Source organism: Mustelus asterias, chromosome 16, assembly GCF_964213995.1.
Source record: "Mustelus asterias chromosome 16, sMusAst1.hap1.1, whole genome shotgun sequence".
NCBI lineage: Eukaryota > Metazoa > Chordata > Chondrichthyes > Carcharhiniformes > Triakidae > Mustelus > Mustelus asterias.
Genome location: NC_135816.1, coordinates 99979381 through 100002123, shown reverse-complemented (window position 1 = coordinate 100002123; position 22743 = coordinate 99979381). Strand labels below are relative to the sequence as shown.

Sequence of the window (22743 nt, the reverse complement as noted above, 5' to 3'; positions counted from 1 at the left end):
GAGCTGACGTTTCGAGTACAGATGCCCTTTGTCAGAGCTCTGACAAAGCGCTTTTTTATACTTTGTTGAAATTCTGCCACCGCTGACGATGTCGGCAGTTGTCGTCTCCAATTGCCCTTGAATTATGTTCTGGAGTGCATCACTTTAAAAAGGCTTATAAACAGATTTCTACCAAAACTCTGAAAGGAAATATACTGCACTTGAAATTGACAGGATTTCAGTGTAACTTGGAAAAAGCTGAGATGTGGCAATACATTTGTCAGCATATCAAAATACCCGCCCGTTAATGATGGATCGAATACTTTGTTGCTGTCCGGTAAAACACCCTAATTCTAGGTTGGAGAAAAGTTTGCACAGACCTGACTATTATATTTAAAATATATATTGATTAAGGAATGACAGTAGCGTGTAAGACAATATTTGTTCGATAGCGTTGATAAAAACGTTTTTTTTTCCCAAAGGAAAATGTGTCCCGGGCATGTCCCAAATTTCCAACAAACGGACCCTGGAATGTGGAATGACACAATAAGTAGGGGCTGCACCTGGATCGGCTCAGTCGTAAAATGCAAAACCACTTGAAAATGCCAATTGACACGAACTGCGTTCCTGAACCTTTGCACTTTCAAGAATCAAGAAACCCAACTAACAGTTCAACGACATAATTCCCCTCCATGCCGTCTCCACCACGAGTCCAATTAGCAGCATGCATTCAGCTGGTTTCCGTCTTATTCATTCAGACATAATTAAAATTTCACACAATTACACTCAGATACTGTCGGAATCCATGCAAGGACTTCAACTCATTTTCTCCCGTTAAACTGAACTGGTTCCATGTCAGCCTGAAAGAGATTGATGATTGAACAGGAAATGAACAGTTTGAATGGCCGTTTCAATAATAGAGACGGAAGTTAACATTAACAATTATTTCAGGTAATAGAAAATACATACGGGTGACTGAAACCATCAACACTTGATCTAAAGCATTAAAAAGTTCTCACAAACACTCACCGAATCTGCTTTAGACTGTTGCAGGTCAGTATAAAGTGGCGGAGCTGAGGGACAGATTTGTCTGTGAAGCCGTTTGATCCCAATGACAAATCAGTCAGTGACCCCATTGTACTGAGGGCTGAGGTGAGATCTTCTATGCAACAATCTGTTATTCCCACATTCGATAGCCTGTGTATAAGAGTGAGAGTACCATTAAACTGATTAAACTCCTGCAGTGCAGAGGGTGGCCATTCTGCCAATCGAGTCTGTACCCACTCTTTGACACAGTATTTTACGGAGGCCCTCTCCCCCACTTTCTCACTGTAAGCCACACATTTGCCATGGCTAATCCCCCTAGCCAACACATTTTGGAACACTGAATAATCAGGATCAATTCATTAATGGAATCAATGGCCCTGTTACTGATAATGACGACGTTAAATACAAAACGTTTCTTAATTAATTAATGTACCAGTGAAAGCTGTATTCATCTAGAAACTTTGCTTACTGCAGTTCTTGTAGTTTACAGTGCGACCCCTTCAGAGCCATGGACAGTCGTTGCACTCCTGAATCTCCAAGTTTATTTTTACCCAGGTTCAGAACCATCAGTGACTGGTTTGTACTGAGAACAGAAGCGAGATCTTCAGCACAAGAATCTGTGAGGTGGGTATTCCATAGCCTAGATATTAGGAAGAGAAAAAAGTCGAGTAGTTGTCACGACAAATTTCCAATGTTTATTCAACACGCTGTGCAGATAGCGAAAAACCAAGTTCAATGTCAGACATTCATTTAATAGAAATACTGTTTCAAGCAGTATGTTGATTACCGCAATTCCTGGATTTTAGAGTCCCGGTTCCTCAGCGCTTCAGATAACAGTTTCATTCCTGAATCTTCCAATTTATTGTTACCCAGGTTCAGAAGAATCAGTGACTGGTTTACAGAGAGAGCAGAGGAGAGATCTCCAACGCAAGAATCTGTCAGGCCATTATTCCACAAACTTAAAATAGATCAGAAATACATGATTAGAGTAATTGCTCTGTGTGCATTATTAATATTATGACTAACATAATTTTATTAATGACAGTGTGCACTCTTTGCATTGAAACAAACTGTGTTTTTAAATGGCGCTAATGATATTAATAACATTAGCTGCTCGCAAGTTAGTTGTGATAAACAGAGATTTGAACAGTATGGTACTTACTGGAGTTTCTGAATTTTACAGCTTGGGTTCGCCAAAGCCGCAAACAGTAGCTGAACTCCAGAATCTCCGAGTTTATTATTATCCAAGTTCAGTTCCATCAGTGAATAATTTGCACCAATAGCGGAATAGTGATACTTGTTTCCCATATCTGTGAGGCCATTATTCTCCATCCTGGAGAAAAAATAAAGTGATACATTTTTGTATTCAGCGTAAATATATAGCGTTTAGTAATAAGAATGTTACTGACAGTCACTAAACTGAAGAGTGGAATATTCTAATATGAATTGCATTTTATGTGGCATGTGCGGCGTTGTGAAAACATACCCACGTGCTGCACACAACTGATTGCTTGACTGAATATGACAAGAGCCACTTCCCAATATATCAGGTATACTAAAAGAGGCAGGTTGAAGTTTCAGCTCTTAAAACACAGAAGAATAGAGAAGGGGAGGGTTATGCACGGAATGCCCGAACTACCGGCCAAGACAACTGTGGATGCAGTTGGCAATGGTTGAAAATAGAAAATTTGGGATGAGCAAGGAGACAGAATGGGAGGATTCCACAGAAATAGGAATGCTACAACAGATTGGGCGGGGGTTTGGGGGGGGGGGGCTTGGGGGGCTGGGAGGGGGGGGGGGCGGCTGGGGGATGCGATGGGATCCTGATACATAAATCAGGATCTGACATTTTACGATGGAAGCAAATTTTGGCACAAGGGTTAGATGTTCAACCAGACTTAATGCATGCATCATTGCAGGCAGCAGGATTTTCAAAGCACTCGAGTGTATTAAGGAAATGCGCAGGAATCACAATAATAGTGCAGCATAAAATCGATACATGTATTGGACATACAAAGAAAAGCAGATGGGCTGAGGCCTGAGCGGAATGTTAATGTTCTGGCGCTCGAAGAAACACGAGCTTATAATGGACATGGAGGGAAAATCTCACATCAGTGTCAAAAAGGCGGTCAAGCGAGTTAAAAATCTGCTTCTGCACAGTGGATAGCACTGCTGTCCCACAGCATCAGGAACCTGTGTTCGATTACGGGATTGGGTGACAGTTTGAAGTTTGCAAATTTTAACCTGTCTGCGTGTGTTTCCTCCGGGTGCTCCCGTTTCTCACACACTCCAAAGTCGTGCGGCGGGTTTTTCCGACGGCGCTCGCCCCGAAACCCCAAAATCTCGCCAGAAGAGGACAGACCTTTCCATGATACACCCGTCGTTCGCCATGATTCCCGTGGCATGCAGAACGGGAAAATTCGCCCCGTATAGTTTAGGTGGATTGGCCATGGTAAATGCGCGGGGCTATGGGGATGGGGCAGAGATGAGGGTATGGGTAAGATGATCTTTGGGAGAGTGTGTGCCAGGCTCGATGGTCGAATGGCCTCTTTCTGCATGGTAGGGATTCTATGCTCCCTAATGTGATGAGGAAGGGGTATGAAATTGGTAGTATGGGTGAAATGAAAGTACAGAGAAGACTAAGGTTATTTGCTTCTGAATGCCAATTGTAATTTCTGTCTTGTGGTTGGCAGAAAAACCTCACTGATGATGTGCAAATGTGGAAACGCAGCGAATATGCAAATGACTTTGGAAGGCAGCAGAACAACCCGGGGTATTGCTTGGGAAAGAGCAGTTGAAGGTGCTTCTGCAGGCCAATAGTTTTATTTTCAAGAGGAATTGACGACAGGCTTGAATGGGCCAATCAGTACCTGAATTTAGGGAACTGTTCAGTGGTTATTTAACTTGATCAACACGAAGGGAGTTGGGGTGATTTGGACTTCAGAGTGAAATAATGGTCATAGCAAGGACTGGTCGCATTGTTAGGCTAATCTCTGAGATGCGATTACTGGATATAGGAAACAAACTAGAGGCAAAGACGAGTTGAGGGCTGGCCCATGGACTGCGTAGGATGACGTTGGTTCAGTTAGAAAGGCTGAGTGTGAAAATCTTCAGAAGAAGCCTTAATGACAAATAGGACTGTGGGGTCTTCACAATCGCCTTTGGAGGTGTGTATGTAGAGAAAAAAGGTTCATGCATAAAACAAAGTTGGTTGTCTCCAGAAAAGAGAACAGCTGACTTATAGATGGATGCCAGAATGGTCAACAAATGTTGAACAGTTTTAGCAGAAGGGCTGGAGATCGTAACACATTATGTGGGCCAAGGAATCATGGGTAGACTCGCTCAAGCAGTTACCTGCAGTAAATGTTCAAATCTGTTTGAGTTCAACTTCACCGATAAGAGAATGAGATCATATCAAATGACTAACTGTGGTGGCGATAGAACGAAGCCAGTGGGGACAAAGGCATGGAAAGCAAAAGTGCAAGTGTGATTCAGACATGCCAGTCATGGATGAATTAAGTGTTGTGAATATAAATTGTGTTTGAGAAATCACAAATACTCTTTCCCTTGGCAACAGCCAGGTAACCGCAAAAGATTAGTGCCAAAAAACGTTGGTGATTGCATGGGCAATGATGTCAGGCAGCCTGCCACAGTAGTAGGAAAAATAAAAGAGCGACTTCTGCGCACCTGGACATGACCAATGCTAACGTTACATGGAGGCAGATTCAATCAGATTAGCAGATTCAAGAAAGAGATAGTTATGTTTCTGCTGAAAAGCTGGATAAAGGGCTTAGGGGAACAGGCAGGGTAGCGGAGTTAAGGCAAGGAAAAGATCAGTCATGATCATCTTCAATGGCGGAGCAGGCTCGACGGGGCAAATTACCTACTCCCATTGTTAATTCCTCTGTCCCTACATATCAGTTTGAGGAGGCGGGGTGATGTCCATCAGCCAATCAGAGCCACGGTCTCTGGACGGATTCAATCATTTGTGGTTTTAACAACACAGCGCCGATTGAATGAAAACAACGTTCTTTCCAACCCAGGCCCATAATGGAATTTTTAGCATGTTAACGTAACCAGTGCTGGGCCCGGCATAACGTCCCACTGCGTCCTTCCCTGGTCTCCTCCAGGTTTGGGAGCTGTGAGGCGAACACGGATGCGCGCGATGTTTTTATTTTATTTTAACTGGTTCGGAGTACAGGTCGTGGTTGTTTTCATTTCTTTTACATTTGCTCACATCATCTTTCAAAATTTGTAGCAAAACGTCTTTACTAAGTGTTTGATAAGGACGTCTGCTTCTGTCCGCTTTCTGCTTCGTGACTCGCGATTACTTTTCTGATAAAACGCTAGAAAAGTGCATGAGCGGCGTTTGCGACCAACACTGCCAAGCCAAAATCCTGCGCACGCTAACATTTCGTTGGCGGATGTATATGGGATATGGAAAAATTGAATTGCTCAAAAATGTCATTATCCATATTGCAGGCCTGGGAATAGGAAGAACATTGGAACAAAGTGTTTTGTTGAATAGGCGGGCCTATGACTCAGAAAGGATGCAAGTCATAGAAACATACGCTCAAGTATTGAAACTTACTGCAATTTCTGCATTTGGCAGTTTGGATTTCCCAGAACCATTGACAATATTTTCATTCCTGAAGCTCCCAAATTATTTTTATTTAGGTTCAGATGGGTCAGTGATTGGTTTGAATCCAAAGCAGAGGCGAGATCGTCAACACAAGATTCCGTGAGACCATTCTTATCCATGCTGAGAATGAGGGAGAGACAGAAATATTTGTGAATCACAACGTAGTTCATCGTCACTTTCATTGTAACAGCATTAATTATTTTCATGTTCATGGGGTCTGAGAATTGATTGGTTAGACAAGGGTTTATTTCCTGTGCCTAATTGTGCTTGAGAAGCGTGTGTTGCACAATCTTTTCAACCTAATTTCTAGTAATATTATTACTGCTAATGCTGTACCGTGATAGATAGCCACTTAACATAAAAACAATCTGACAAATTGTTCTTTACCCTAGTTCCTGTATCTTGCAGTCCGGATTCCTCAGAGCAATAGCCAGTTGTTTCATTCCTGAATCTCCCAAATGATTGTTACGCATGCTCAAACATTTAATTGATTTGTTTGTGCGTAGCGCGCAGGCGAATTCCTCAGCACAAGCACTTGTGAGGCCATTGTTATCCAGTCTGGAGCGAAACGCAAAGACAATAAATGTCAGGGTAAAACATAGTGAAGGTACAGCAAAGATGGGCATCAAAACAAACACGCGTTGATTGATCTGCTAAATATTAAGTTGCAATCGGACTGCAAATAGATCTGAATATCATGTGTGTATATAACAATCAGTATATATTATACTCCCTGTTTTGCGTCTCGGACTATATCCAATTTTACATCCATGATTTATAATGAACATAAATAATAATAATTTTGCATTGTTATTACTAATCAGATTATTCCACGGTGTTCATTAGTAACATTACCATCGACATTAACATTCCTAGGAGGGTGCATTAATGGCAGGAACAGATATCAGTAAAAATGTACAATATTTAATAGTACTCTCAAAAATAATACTCATAAAATAATATTTATCATACACAGTATCTCGCAACATATGTGATGATTCTGTGATATTGATATATTTCATGTTAACGGGGGACGGGGTTATGATTCACTGTTATGCGACAGTCAGTTTGACTGCTGAGAGTGCAGCAGTGGCTAGAAAAATAGAAACATCGAAACCTAGAAGATAGGAGCAGGAGGAGGCCATTTGGCCCTTCGAGCCTGCTACGTCATTCATTACGATCAAGACTGATCTTCCAACTCAATAGCCCAATCCTGCTTTTTCCCCACAACCTTTGATCCCATTCGCCCCAAGTGCTATATCCAGCCGCCTCTTGAATTCAGTCAATGTTTTGGCATCAACTACTTCCTGTGGTAATGAATTCCACAGGCTCACCACTGTTTGGGTGAAGAAATGTCTCTTCACCTCTGTCCTAGGTTAGTAGGATAATAACGCATTTTATCTACACATGTGTTAATTTGTAATGTTAATGCACTTTTGTTTACTTAAATTCTGCCTGAAATGAAATCTCTGTTTATATTGCAGAGTGCAGCATAATTATGTCGTGAATACTTGACCATGATACTATTATAATTAAATCTGTCACATGTCCATCTCATCTGAACATGTCTCTAAAAAAAACTGTTCTTATTCTAGCGTTCTGCTGTTTGAAGCATTTTATGTATAGACATTTTGTCCTTCAGTTTGATACCCATTTTATTCTGCATTCAGCTCATGTGGGACATTTCCAACAGCTTAATACATCCACATTAATATTACAATACAAAATTCAATTATAGGATTACTGGTTCTGGGAAATGTACTTTGATTACTTAGAATATTGTCACTCAAAATAAGAATGCTGTGTTACGGCTAAAGAAATAATCAAAGCCTGTTTTTATTCATTTTACTGATTCCAATGATGTGACAAAATGATCAATAAGATAAATTCATCCAAACCATCGAATATATCACTGATACAAACAATAACGCATCACACTCGAACTAAACATAGTCAAAAAAAGACACACCTTGCATTCCATTACTAACCTTAGGTTCTGTATTTTACAGTCTGGGTTCCTCAGAGCCATAGACAGTCGTGTTACTCCTGAATCTCCGATATTGTTTCCTTGAATACTAAAGAAGCAAAGAAAAACATTCAGCCAAAACACGTCGTTAAGTTAAATTTTGACCTTCTAATAAAGTCCTGAAATTGGAAGCAATATCAGGAAATTAGTGCAATCTAAAACTGAACTCCATTGGACAGCTCTTTATCACATTGTAATGTGTAAATCAAATGGTACCAAATAGTGTGTGTGCTTTAGATACTGCTGAAAATGTAGTTACTTATTTGTCAATTCCAGCAAAATCGCTTACTGATAATCCGGATGAAATTATTTCTGTATATTGAAGGAATCTTCTGGATTGTCATGCTCACACTTCGGATAAAGCAGTAAGTTACCGGGACCCTTGGCTGGAAATTTATTTCAGGCGTTGGCACAAAATTGTTGCGAACACATTAGCTGCCGATTATATGCAGCCTCGATTAATGGCAAATATGTTTAATTATTTTAACTAGGGATAAGATTAAGAAAAAAAAATCCACGAGTGTTGCACATTATGCTCAACATTTATACGTCAAGACAAATGATTACCTCAAGACAAGGCACTTTTGCAATACTGGTCCCAACCGCTGAATCCCTTCGCCTTGAATGTAGCAGTCCGTTAGATGAAGTTCTTTTATTGCATTACAGAGTGTAATAGCATGCTTTAGAACTGCACAGTCAACCGGGGTTAGTCTCAGTCCCTCAAAAGTGAGTACTTCCATAGATCCTACTGTGGACTGAGCAAGTGCTTTATTCTGAGACTCAAACAAGTAATGCAAGGTGTTCAGGAGGTTTCTTTTACCAGCTTCATGTTTTGCCTGTTGAATATGTTCTTCAACAGTCTCCTTCACCCAATCAATCACTTGGCAGGTCGTTTGATGAGTAAAGCGACCCAAAAGCTTCTCCAGGAGCCAAACTGCCTGTGGGGAAGAGAGACCAGCAACAAAACGGAGAAATATCTCAAATCGACCATCTTCCATGCTGTGGGCATGCTTGAGGAGCTTCAACATATCCTCAGGATCTGGAGTCAGGAATTTTGCGAGAGCAGCTACAAACTCTTGAATGGTGAGGTGCGGGAATGTGTAAACAGCATTCTGGGCAGATTCCTTTCTCTCCAAAATTTCCATCAGGAACCCAGATATGAACTGGCAAGGTTGCAGATCATATGCTATTAAATCACAATTTCTAAACACAATCTTCTTCTCGGAGACACCTTCGAAGGCCATCTTACCAAGCTTCAGCAACACATCACGAGGGCTTTCAATATCTCGGCCATGGTTCTTCAGAATGTTGTAAATATAATAGGAATATAGTTGTGTAATGGTTTTGGGAACTTGCTGCTTTTTCTTGTCTCTTTGTGCAAAGAAGGGGCCCAGCGACAGACCGAGGATCCAGCAGTAGGAAGGGTTGTAGCACATAGTATACAGAGTCTCGTTCTCCTCCACGTGTTTGAAAACAGCTGCTGCCAGTGCCTGATCTTCAAAAAACTTGTTGAAATATCTTTTCCGTTCATCACCAACAAATCCCAGTATTTCAGCCCAGACACTTATCTCAGCCTTCTCCAAAAAATGTAATGCAGTGGGGCGGCTGGTCACCAGCACTGAACACCCTGGGAGTAGCTTGTGCTGTATTAAGCTGTACACAATGTCAGACACTTCACACTGGAAATCGGGGTCTGTGCACATGGACTGAGCGTCTGTATTTCTCCGATTGTCAGCAAAATCAATACTGTCCCTGAATTCATCCAAACCATCGAATATAAACAGCAATCCCTCTGGGTTCTTCAGAATGTTTTCCAGGCTTTTACATAAGTAAGGATAGTAATTGAGTACCAGTTTTGATATGCTCATTTTACAGTTGAATATGTTCAAATCCCGAAACTTAAAACAAAAAACAAATTGAAACTTTTGGTAAATTTTACCAGTGGCCCAGTCATAAACAATTTTTTGTACCATTGTGGTTTTTCCAATCCCTGGGACCCCTGTCACTGCTGCAGAACCCCCGGAAATTGATTTTCTCTGCGAAAAACTTCTCTGGAACAATTGGTCAGTTCGGATTTTCTCTAATTCTTTCCGCAGATGTTTCTCTCTCCACTCTTCATGATGTCGACCTCTTGCCAGCAGTTCATGTTCTTGAAATGTCCGATCTCGAGAGTTAGAAATTATTGTCAGTTCAACGTATCGATCTACCAGCTGGAAAATCTTAACCTCCTCCTTTATGAAGATCGTGTTCACACTCAGTTTTTCATTTTCTTTCCGGAGAGCTTCTTTGTGTTTTTGCTGAGCATCTAGAATTAAAACAGACAGGCAGCGTTAATTGTATTGAATTAAGCTTTTCTTCCGAGGCCTATCGCACCTCCATTGCATGTTACAATTTTAAAATTACATCTGTACCAGATCATTTCCTGGATATCTCGTTTCAGTGAACAATTGGCAAGAAAATTCTCAAATCTGCACTTGATGTTCATGATACCAATCGCGAAGATGACTATGGAAGTGATAGTTATTTGGTGATGGTCAATGACATCAGTCTGCAATGTACTCTAGTCATCAAATAGCAATTACAAACCATATTTTTTCCAAGAATCTATATACCAATGAAGAAACCTTTGAAAGACTACCTTCGGAATGATTCGGTAATGATATAATTGGGTATCTTTGGAAAGTTGTAGATTGTGGTGGATAGAAGCTCCACTGTATCAAATGTTCACATTTCATCTATGTGTATTTGGTACTGGGGATGGAAATTACTACCTCTGTACGATGTTCCACTCGATGTCCTCATTGTCCCTAATTATGACTTAGAATTTTAACACGGCTTTCACTCACTTATGAAGAAATCCTACTTGTACTTTTGTTATGCGGCCGGATCCCGCCTATTCAAGGAATGATCCATTCAGATCCCAATATGCATCTGCTTTTTCTGCCGGCCTACCACTGCAAATAGTCCATAAATTGGAAGTATCTCAAACTCTGTTGACGGCAACCTAGCGCGAACTTCACATGTATCAGAATCATGCCAGGTTTGTACGCAGTTTCACAATGTATCAGAATCGCGCCAGATTTTTACGCAGTTGCAAAGTGCATCCGGATCATGTCATTGTGTTTCGGATGCCACAAAATTTTAGAAAAATAACATGGTTATGAAATGTCACAATTGATCAGGGTCCTGTAAGATATGCATGGACGTTTCGATATATCAGTGTCCTGCAAGGCATGTATCTTGCCTCACAGTCTATCGGGTTCAATGCAGAGGTATGGTTTATCAGGGTACTGCCAGATGTGTCTGGAACTTCGCAATGTTCCAAAGTTCTGCCACGTGTGTTTTGAGCTTTACTGTGTGTCTAAATCTTTTATTTTGTGTTTCGCAATGTATCAGGATCCTATCCAATATGCATGAGATTCGCAGCCAAATCATAATCGAATAACTTGCGTTTTTATTGTAACTGATTTCCAGACTGAGTGAAATGGCAAGAAAGCTGTATATTTACAGCAAAACTAAATCCGAAATTTGGAATCCACAACGATTATACCACCAGCATTAATATCAACTTTTTGAAAGGCATATTTTAGCTTTACTTTGAGAGGGAAAGTAACCTACGTGTGATTACATAGGCGAGGCGATGGCATAGTGATATTATCAACATATTATTACAAAGCCTCAACTATTATGAGCACCCGGTTTCAAACCCCGCCACGGCAGATAGTGGAATTTAAATTTAATAAAAACTAATGACCATTGTGGATTGTCTAAAAAAAAAATCTAGTTCACTAATGTCATTTAGGGAAGGAAATTGACGGTCCTTACCTAATTGTGACTCCAGAGCCACAGCAATGTGGTTGACTCTCAACTGCCCTCGGCCAACAAGGGATGGGCAGTAAATGCTGGCCAGCCAGCGACGCCCATGTCCCATAGATGAATGAAAAAATACATCCATATCTTCTTTCACAACACTTGTTTCCACCTCATTGTGAACATCGTTTCGTTCAACTCAACGTCATTTCTTTCTTGCTGGTGGACGTCAATCATCCAATGCACACCTGACTATGGAAGATTATTGTTCGCACCCTCCAGCCCACCCCCGCCACTTGGCTTTTCCTTACCTTTGTCACAATCGGGTACATCGTCCAAACCTCGACTGGTGTCGATCAAACAATATGAATCGGAACCTGTTCAAATCATTAACAAATGTTGAAACCAAATCTGCGTAATACTATTGGAAAATGTGCAGCACTTGAAACTGTTCCCATTGTGTGTTTTGAACCCACCGAAATTCTGTACTTCTTTTAAGATTTTGTCCAGTTTTGGTACCCCATGGCGCATGTTCATAAACGATTCCCACATCACCCTTCGGGCCAGCGAGCCTTTCTCCATAACCAGATTTATGAGAAGTTTGGAACACTCCGCTCGTTTTCCCTTCTCTACGAGCTCTGTGACTTTCTGCAAAGAGTAATAATGGAAATATTGAGCAGCGGGGTGAAAGAGAAACAAGGAGAATGAAAAGCAGAATGGACCTGCTGAGTGATAATATCTCAGATTTTAAAAAACATTTAACCGATATTAAGCAAGCAGTCGACCAGGCAATTGGACGAACAGAAAATAAATAATATGATCATGAAAAATGATTCTGAAGCATCGCTGTAAAATGTTGGACATATCAACAAGAAAGGCAACATTTCTCCAGAGGGGGGCAGACTTCAGGTGCGGGTGATTTCGTCAGAAGTGACACTTAGAAACCAGATATCTGGGTTGAACTTGCTAAACTGTTGGGCAAGATTGCGGGATTTTAAAAAAATACTTATGTCACAATAGGTTTACATTTGAACTGTTACAAATTACGGTGAAAATTCCCTAGTTGGCACACTCCGATGCCAGTTCGGGTACACTGAGAGAGAATTTAATATGCAAAATGCACATAACCAGTTCCTGTCCCGGACTGTGGGTGGAAACCGGAGAGCATGAAGAAACCCCGCAGACACAGCGAGAACGTGCAGACTCTGCAAAGGGAGTGACTCAAGCCGGAATCGAACCTGGGTCCTTGGCGCTGTGAGGTAGCAGTGGTAAACACTGTGCCACCGTGCTGCCCCATACTGATATATTGCAGGAGATTGTTAAATTAAAGAGCTCACACACATCTTCCAGGATCCTGGTCAGTTGTGATACTCCTTCCCTTCAAAGGTGTAGGGGTAGGAGAAGTTCATTCCGCCCATTCAGCCTACTCCGCCGTTCATTATGCTCATTGCTGATCATACAGCTCAACTATCTGTAGCCGCTTTTCCCTCTTATCCTTAGATCTCTTTGACCCCAATCCAATTTCTTCATGAAAAACACATCATGGACTGCTGCGTGTCTGAATGGACAGGAATTGCGAGTTTTTTGTGGAGGCCAAATGGCACATGTTATATTGAAGTTACCATCAAACTCAATCACTCAGCTCATGTTCTGGGGACCTGAGAAAACGCTTTGACAAAAAGTCATCTGGACTCGAAATGTCAGCTCTTTTCCCTCCTTACCGATGCTGCCAGATCTGCTGACATTTTCCAGCGTTTCCTCTTTTGCTTTCAGATTCCAGCATCCGCAGTAATTTGCTTTTATTCTGGGGACCTGGGTTCGAATCCCTCCACGGTAGGTGGTGGAATTTAAATTAATTTTTCTTTTAAATCTGGAAGTAAAATTCTAATGGTGACTCTGAAACCATTCTCTTTGTCGAAAAGAAACACCTGGTTCACTATTGCCTTTTAGGAAAGGAAATCTGCCGTCGTTACCCGTCTGGCCTCCATGTGACACCAGAGCAACAGCAATGTGGTTGACTCTCAACTACCCTCGGGCAACTAGGGATGGACAATAAATTCTGGCCAGCCAGTGACGCCCATGTCCCACGAATGAATTAAAAAAATGCTCCTTCTGTTTACTAGGCCTGTGTTTTGAAGATGCGCACAACATTTGAACGATGGCATGAACAGAATTTGAGCGGGACCGAGGTGGGACAGGGTACAGGCAGCAGATTTGAAAGAGGGCAGAAGGGGAAAAGATAGGCACCGACTAGATGAAATATCTTAGCTGAATTTGTTAAAATAGCGGTTGAGATTTTCAGTTCAAGACAGAGTAACATAACAACGAAGGCCGATGATGTCTTTGGCCTGTAAGTATGAAAGATTGAGATTTTTTTTAAAAACACTGACATAGCATCAATAAAAAAAATACAAAATATTGCAGATGCTGGAAATCTGAAATATAATTTCAGAAAATACATAAACTGAATAGGCCTGGTAGCAGCTTTGGAGAGAGAATCAGAGTTACCGTTTCCAGTCTATATCACGATTCTACGGAAGGATCAGTCAAGAGTCAGTGTCGGCCATTTTTTGCACCTGATCTTCCACATAACCCTTTTTAGTAGGTTTGGTTTTCTTATTTTTACTGATATTTCCAACAAGCCAGCCCTGCGCAGAGCTGTTGAGATTTCTCTAATCAGAGCAAGCGACTCTGCAGCTCCTTGATAGATTGGATGGAAGATCCTTTCAAAACACACGGAGGAGAACCAGGAAGTGTAATTCCGAATATTTCAATCGAATTAGATAGAGGGAGGCATGAGAGAGAGAGAGAGAGAGATAACGATTCAATTAAGTAAAATATAAATCAGTAAACAATAATATTGTTTTATTTTGTAAGTTTATAGATTTTGAAGAATAATTGAACGACATTTGACTGATGTGTAGCAGCGATGGGTGTTAATTCAAAAACGATAGAGATTAATTGGCTGCAATTAACGCCTCAATTATCTGGGTTACCGGTTCGAATGAATTGCAAAACCATTATTTTAGCGACATTCTCTTTATCTACCAGCTTCGCACAGCAAATTCAGGCAGATGAAACTATTGTGTAGTGACGTCTTCGTCGATATATAATTCGCACAGATATATGATGATCAAGAGAACTCAGAAAGCAGTGTCCTAATTTGCATATTGAACTGTGCAGGGGACGCTGCAGGAAGTGGTTGTCCAAGGCAGACAATAAATACTATGAGCATTGTTACCATCACTAATGCTTTCACTGAGACATTTCACTCATAACTAAAATATCACTCCATCAACTTTCTATCCTGATCTTATGGGCGCAGTGATGTTTTCCAAATAAGATCATAAAATAATTGAAAGAATTCGTTCAATTTCAAAATGTGTATCCCAGTAATTATAGTCTTGTTAATGAAAAATATGGAAAGTAAATATTCTTAGATGGCTTCCTTTGTATGCTCCATTTGTCGGAGGTAAATGGAATAAAAGAAGAACGGCTGTGTTTCCGCTAGGACGTGGAAATGTGGATATAATCTTACAAAGAAGTATTTGGAAATGCAAGAATCATTTCACGATATCTGGGTAGATGAAAGACAGTCGGCGGTATGGTTGCCTTGATAATTGACGAGGAATGTTCTGTGGACTCGCAATCGAACACGACAGGTCGTGGATTAGAATTCGCTGAATAAATCTGGAATTAAAGTCTATTAAGGCCATGTCACAATTGTCAAAAGTTGAAAAAAATATCTTCCCCTTAGGGAAGGATATCTGCCACCCTTGCCTGATCTATATATGAGGCCAGACCCACAGCAATTTGGTTGACTGTTAAATGCCCTTTGAATGGTTTAGGAAGCCAATTAATTGAAGGAAAATTAGAAATGGAGAATAAATGCTGGTTCTTGCCAGCGATGCGTAAATAATCAACAAAAACAAGGATCTGCTACAGATGTCGTATTCTAAATACCTATGGTCAAATTTATGGTATTTGATCGTTTCCACTGATTGACCGGTTTATTGATGACAGGAGAACGGATTAGGATTGGCTTGATGAGACATGAATGCAGTGAAACGGACTAGGATTGAATCGATTTGCTATCAATGTATTAAATTTGGGAGACATTAACTGTAATCGGAAATTAATAGCAGACTCACTCGACTAGGCAGGAGATAATCGATGGTTATTCATAAACATGCGCTGGCGATTTGAATCGCTGAAACAGTCAGGCAAAGGGCATTTACAGTAAACAGGAGGTTGGGGTTAGCAACATGCATTGTCAAAGATATTGAACAATGAGTCGGAGGTTGACATGCAAATTGGTTGGTTACTTGGAATAATGTATAGTGAACAGGAATTCAGGTTCGGATTAGATTGAGTACCAACGCTACTGGTTTGGAAGAGAGAGCCTGGCATAGGAATAGTTGCAATTACAGGTGCAGTAGTCAGTAAAGATGCAATTGGGACTAGAATAGGTGGCTAATAATATTGTGTATGAGTGTCGCATATGATTAACTAAATTATTAATGGTAATGGATAGAGGAAGGAGCATATGAAGTTGACTAAATGGCTTACTCGTGGTACTGGGCAGCAGCATAATTTGGGGATGAGCACAGAGCAGAACATTAAGATTTGACTCTGTGGAATAGGAATAGCCACGACTAATCAACAAGATGCTGGGATTAGACAATGTCACCTATTGATTTCCCTGACTGGTCTAGTCAGGGAAAATGATAAGTTAATAGAGAGAAGTTACAGGCAGCTCGTCACACCAGGGCCACGAGAGGAAGACACGTGGGTCACGGTTAGGAAGGGTAAAGGTCACGTACCAGAGAGTACCCCGGTGGTTGTCCCCCTTAACAGTAAGGGATGGGTGACAGACAGGAGAGAGGAGGGGAGAGAGCAGTCAGTGATGGGATCCCCTGTGGTTGTCCCCCTCCAAAATAAGTATACCGTTTTGGATACTGTTGGGGGGGGGGATGACCCTCCAGGGGTAAGCCACGGTGACCATGTCACCGGCACGGAATCGGGCTCTGTGGCTCAGAAGGGAAAGAGGGGGACTAGGAGAGCCGTAGTAGTGGGGAATGCAGTAGTTAGAGGCACAGCCAGGCGGTTCCGTGGGCACGAATGAGACTCCAGGATGGTAGTCTGCCTCCCTGGTGCGGGGGTCCTGGATGTCTCTGAGCGGGTAGGAAGCATCCTAAAAGGGGCGGGTAACCAGGCAGATGTCATTGTCCACATTGGTGCAAATGACCGTAGGCAGAAAGAGCAGGGAGGTCCTGCGAGCAATTCAGGGAGTTGGGTAGTCGGCTAAAAAGCAAGACCTCTAGGGTAGCGATCTCTGGACTACTCCCAGTGCCACGTACTAGTGAGGCTAGGAACAGGGAGACTGCACAGCTGAACGCGTGGCTGAAGGACTGGTGCAGGAGGGAGAGTTTCAAAATCGTGGATCACTGGGAAGTCTTCAAGAGAGGATGGCACCTGTACAATAATGACGGCTTACACCTAAACTGGAGGGGCACGAATATCCTAGCTGGGAGATTTGCTAGTGCGGTTCGGGAGGGTTTAAACAAATGTGGCATGGGGGGGGGGGGGGGGGGGGGCGGGGTGGGGGGGGGGGATCAGAACAATAGGTCAATAAGCATAGAGGCTGGGGACGAGGTTGGGGCCAAGACAAGGCTATCTAAGAGGAAGAGCATTCTGGGGGAGGATGATCTCAGTGGGGCTGGAGGCCTGGAGTGCATCTGCTTCAATGCAAGGAGCGTCCCGAGCAAGACAGACAAGCTTAGAGCCTTAATGCTTGCGCGGAACTTGGATGTGGTTGCAGTGACGGAGAATTGGTTAAAAGAAGGACGGGACTGGCAGCTGAATATTCCGGGGTATAAGTGTTTTAGGCGAGACAGAGAAGGGGCTAGGAGAGGTGGGGGAGTTGCAATGCTGGTTAGGGAGCATATTACAGCGGTACAGAGGGTGGACAATTTGGAATGGTCAGGTAACAAGTCACTGTGTGTGGAGCTCAGAAACAGGAAGGGCGCAGTCACTATGCTGGGGGTAGACTACAGGCCTCCCAACAGCCCACGGGAAGTTGAGGAACGGATATGTAAGGAGATTCTGGACAGGTGCAGAAAAAATAGGGTTGTTGCAGTGGGAGACTTTAATTTCCCTTGTATAGACTGGAAATCCCTTAGGGCTGGGGGCCTGGACGGGGGAGAATTTATAAATGCCTGCAGGAATGTTCTTTGGAGCAATATGTTGACAGTCCAACTCTGAGTTACAGAGAGAGATTGAATAGTTTGGGACTTTATTCCCTGGAGCGTAGAAGATTGAGGGGAGATTTGATAGAGGTGCATAAGATTTTGATGGGTATAGATAGAGTGAATGCAAGCAGGCTTTTTCCGCTGAGGCTAGGGGAGAAAAAAACCAGAGGGCATGGGTTAAGGGTGAAAGGAGAAAAGTTTAAAGGGAATATTATGGGGGGCTTCTTCACGCAGAGAGTGGTGGGAGTGTGGAATGAGCTGCCGGATAAAGTGGTAACTTTTAACATTTAAGAAAAACTTGGACGGGTTCATGGATGAGAGGGGTGTGGAGGGATATGGTCCAAGTGCAGGTCAGTGGGACTAGGCAAAAAATGGTTCGGCACAGATAAGAAGGGCCAAAAGGCCTGTTTCTGAGTTGTAATTTTCTATGGTTCTAAAGAGGGGGCTATACTAGGCCTAGTACTGGGGAATGAGTCCAGTCAGGTCATCAAAGTTTCAGTCGGGGAACATGTGGCAAATAGTGACCACAATTCTGTAAACTTTAGGATAGTAATGGAAAAAGATGTGTTGTCCTATGGGTAAGGTGCTGAATTGGGGGAAGGTTAACTACAGCCGGTTTAGGCAGGATTTGGTGGCTGTTGATTGGGAGAGGCTGTTCGAGGGTAAATCCACATCTGGCATGTGGGAGTCTTTTCAGGAGCAGTTGATAGGACTGCAGGACAGGCATGTGCCTGTAAAGAGCAAGGATAGGAAAGGTAGGATTCGGGAGCCGTGGATAACCAGTGAAATTGTGGGTCTAATCAAAAAGACAAAAGAGGCATACATGACGTCGGGCAGCTAAAAACAGATGGAGCACTGGAGGAATACAGAGAAAGTAGAAAAGAACTCAAACAGGGAGTTAGAAGGGCAAAAAGGGTCACGAAATGTCCTTGGCAGACAGGATTAAGGAGAATCCTAAGGCATTTTATACATACGTTAGGAACAAGAGGGTTGTTAGCAAAAGAATCGGACTTCTCAGGGATAAAGGAGGAGAACTATGCTTCGAACCAAAGGAAGCAGGAGAGATCCTAAACGAATACTTTGCATCAGTATTCGCAAAGGAGAGGGACATGTTGACTGGTAGTGTCTCAGAGAGATGTGTTGACCCGTTAGAAAAAATCTCAATTACAAGGGAGGAAGTGTTAATTTTTTTAGGGAACATTAAGACAGACAAATCCCAGGGCCAGATGGCATCTATCCTAGACTCCTCCGGGAGGCAAGAGTTGAAATTGCTGGGCCTCTAACAGAAATCTTTGTCTCTTCACTGGACGCAGGTGAGGTCCCAGAGGAATGGAGGATAGCAAATGTGGTCCCGTTATTTAAGAACGGTGGCAAGGATAACCCGGGTAACTGTAGGCCGGTGAGCTTGACGTCCGTGGTAGGGAAATTGTTGGAGAAGATTCTTAGAGATAGGATATATGTGCAGTTATAACTGAATAATCTCATTAGCGACAGACAGCATGGTTTTATACGAGGGAGGTCATGCCTCACAAATTTGGTTGTGTTTTTTGAGGAGGTGACGAAAACGATTGATGAGGGGAGGGCCGTGGATGTCGTCTATATGGATTTTAATAAAGCATTTGACAAGGTCCCTCATGGCAGGCTGGTGCAAAAGGTTAAATCTCACGGGATAAAAGGTGAGCTGGCTAGATGGGTGGAGAACTGGCTTAGCCATAGAAGACAGAGGGTAACAGTGGCGGGGTCTTTATCCAGTTGGAGGTCTGTGACTAGTAGTGTTCCACAGGGCTCTGTACTGGGACCTCTGCTGTTTGTGATATATATATAAATGATTTGGAGGAAGATGTAGCTGGTGTGATCAGTAAGTTTGCGGACGACACAAAGATTGCTGGAGTTGCGGATAGTGATGAACATTGTCAGAGAATACAGCTGGATATAGATCGGCTGGAACATTGGGTGGAGAAATGGCAGATAAAGTTTAATCCAGATCAATGTGAAGTGATGCATTTTGGTAGATCTAATGTAAGGGGGAGCTATACAATAAATGGCAGAACTATCAGGAGTATAGACACACAGAGGGACCTGGGTGTACAAGTCCACAGATCCTTAAAGGTGGCAGCACAGGTGGAGAGGGTGGGCAAGAAGGCATATGGCATGCTTGCCTTTATTGGACAGGGCATAGAATATAAAAGTTGGCATAAGATGTTGCAGCTGTATAGAACGTTGGTGAGGCCACATTTGGAATACTGCGTCCAGTTCTGGTCGCCACACTAACAGAAGGATGTGGAGGCTTTGGAGAGAGTACAGAAAAGGTTTACCAGGATGTTGCCTGGTATTAGCTATGAGGAGAGGTTGGGTAAACCGGGGTTGTTCTCCCTGGAAAGACGGAGCATGAGGGGCTACCTAATAGTGGTGTATAAAATCATGAAGGGCATAGATAGGGTGAACAGTGGGAAGCTTTTTCCCAGGTCGGAGGTGACGAATACAAGGGGTCACGGGTTCAAGGTGAGGGGGGCAAGGTTGAACACAGATGTCAGGGGGACGTATTTTACACAGAGGGTGGTGGGGGCCTGGAATGCACTGCCAAGCAAGGTGATTGAGGCGGACACGCTGGGATCATTTAAGACTTATCCAGATAACAACATGAACAGACTGGGAATAGAGGGATACAAACGAATGGTCTAGTTGGGCACATGAGCGGCGCAGGCTTGGAGGGCTGAAGGGCTTGTTCCTGTGCTGTATTGTTCTTTGTTCTTTGTAGTGTTAATGGGTAGCGAACAGGAGATTGGGATCAGACTGGGTTGCCTCGATTTTCAAATTCTGCAGGTAGTAATCAATCGACCGTCCATTCCACTCGCTTAGTTATAATATAATTTTCTTGCTCCCTCCTGTTGTTGGGAACTGAAAATATCATATGCATTTTGCATGGATTTTCCGAATGGCTCCTCCCTGTTAGCGACACCCCTGATTCTGACGAATTTTGAATCATCCCCCCTGATGTTTCGTGGAGTATACACTATCTAAGCTCCACATTTAGAATCCCTACTCTCTGTTTATGGTTAGTACCCCTGTTTCGGTTTCATGAATTTTAACCATTTAAAAAATATTTTTATTGAAACGCGTGAGATTCACATTGCGAACAACTGCTGTTATCTGTCAGTTATGCAATTTCTTCGAAGCATTTCCAGTTCATATAACTCGTTTCTGTTGCCTCTTAGCTTTCCCTTTGTCCATTCCCATTGAAATTATTTGTCATTGATTTAATTCCACAGAAGCGTTAAAACGCAATAGTTCGTTTTTACTTTGTGCAAATCCTGATTGATTCAAAACGTGTCACTTTTCCTACGATATCTTCGGATTCACAACATTTGCGATTGCACGCATTTATTTCTTCTTTGCGTTGCGTCTCTTCTACAGGCTTCTAAGATCTGATATCCTATTATATCAATGATGTCCGCATAACACAAAGTCAAACGGCATCCATCCAACTTACCCGATGTTCTTGTCCACTGAAATGCCTCTTATATGTTAACAAAGAGCTGACTCCATCCACCCCTTCCTCGATTGCCTGTTCTAGCCTGTCTCGGTAGAATTTTGTGAACTGGAACAGCTGGTAATCATCCAAATTTATTAAAAAATCAACGACGTCGGAGTTTGAATCTGTGAACAAAAATTCGGAAAACATAAAACTTTATCCGGACCCTATCCAGGAGGATACATTTCTACTTATTTCAAATGACTAAAGGCTCCTCGAAGTCACATTATCTAAACAAAAAAAAGTACAACCAACAAGTTACATTGTGTCGAACGACAGAACTAGTAAACAAAATAGCTACATCATGTTTATTACGTATGCCGTGATGAGCGATAGTGAGTTCGATCCCCACAGAATCATCCGCTGTATCTCTAAATATAAACTATTTGGACCCACATCTGAACATGAGAGGAGTATTCCCACCACAACAGATCTCTCTATTTAACCACATTGTATTCTGCACTTATGACAGCAACATCATCTCTGACCAATGGCTTATCTGTGTACTGCGGTCCAAACCTGCAATTATCTCAAGCAGATATTAACCTGATTCTGATCTATTTCGAGGCAAATCGCGCATAACAAAAAATAATTGTGAAAATACCTGTGTCCGTTCTCATTCCCGTTGAAGATGTTGGATCTTCTCTTCTGCTGGAACTTTCAGCCATGGTGGTCACAGACGTTCCGAAATTCTGATGTTCTGTAATCGATGAAACATTAATTGGAGGTTTAGATGAGGATGTTACATTAAGATGATTACTCCCTTGCTAAACATGTTATCGCCCGTTTGTGTAATGTAACTCATTCGATGTAATTTATTTGTCTGTTTAGATAATGTGACCTGAGAGCGGCTTTAGTCATTTAATGTAAGAGGAAATGTAACTACTAGGATAGAGTGTGGATTTTTTAAAAAAACCTTCATTTGTTCACAGGCTCCGGCTTGATTATCGCGAAATTCTTGACAAATTAACCCATGGACTCAGCACGGTGTCAGGATGGGGCAAGGGGCTGTGGCAGCTGCGGGTGTTCGGTGGAAGGTGCACTGATTAAAATAGTGCCAAATATTAAGCAAATGGGAAAGGAGGACTTGGGAACGAATTAAATAGCTGAAGGACCTCCTGCTCAGATGGCAGGTATAGTTACAAATGGGGCCACCAGCACATGAAGAGGCCAAGTTCCATGACACGAGCTAAACTCCTTATGCAGCATTTCGCTAAATATAAAATGAGAACATTGCGAAGGTACGGACATTGCCTGGACTACTTAGAGATGGCTATAAGGAAATCGACACTGGCAATCCAAGACTTAAATGCAAACCACACTTCAGAAGCTTTGAGAATTTAGAAAGGAAACACAATAGTAATAAAATAAAGGGCGTGGCTGTCAGAAAGGTGCACGGATTAGGATAACCTATAATGAAAGTACCACTACCCTGCTGAGGGCAAAGGGAAGCTAT

The 22743-nt window shown here is 42.3% G+C and overlaps 1 protein-coding gene across 1 annotated transcript; it reads right to left on the bottom strand.

Annotated features, from left to right (window-relative positions):
• Positions 1-751: 751 nt before the first annotated feature.
• Positions 752-21955, bottom strand: LOC144505583 (NACHT, LRR and PYD domains-containing protein 3-like). The gene is made up of 14 exons (XM_078231703.1): positions 21892-21955; positions 21246-21412; positions 11981-12152; positions 11816-11881; positions 10098-10199; positions 8262-9999; positions 7657-7743; positions 6056-6226; positions 5618-5788; positions 2189-2359; positions 1814-1984; positions 1496-1666; positions 1009-1176; positions 752-839 (listed from the first exon to the last, which is right to left on the bottom strand). Exons 1-14 carry the CDS (start codon positions 21953-21955, stop codon positions 752-754), a joined length of 3507 nt encoding a protein of 1168 aa, XP_078087829.1.
• Positions 21956-22743: the final 788 nt, after the last annotated feature.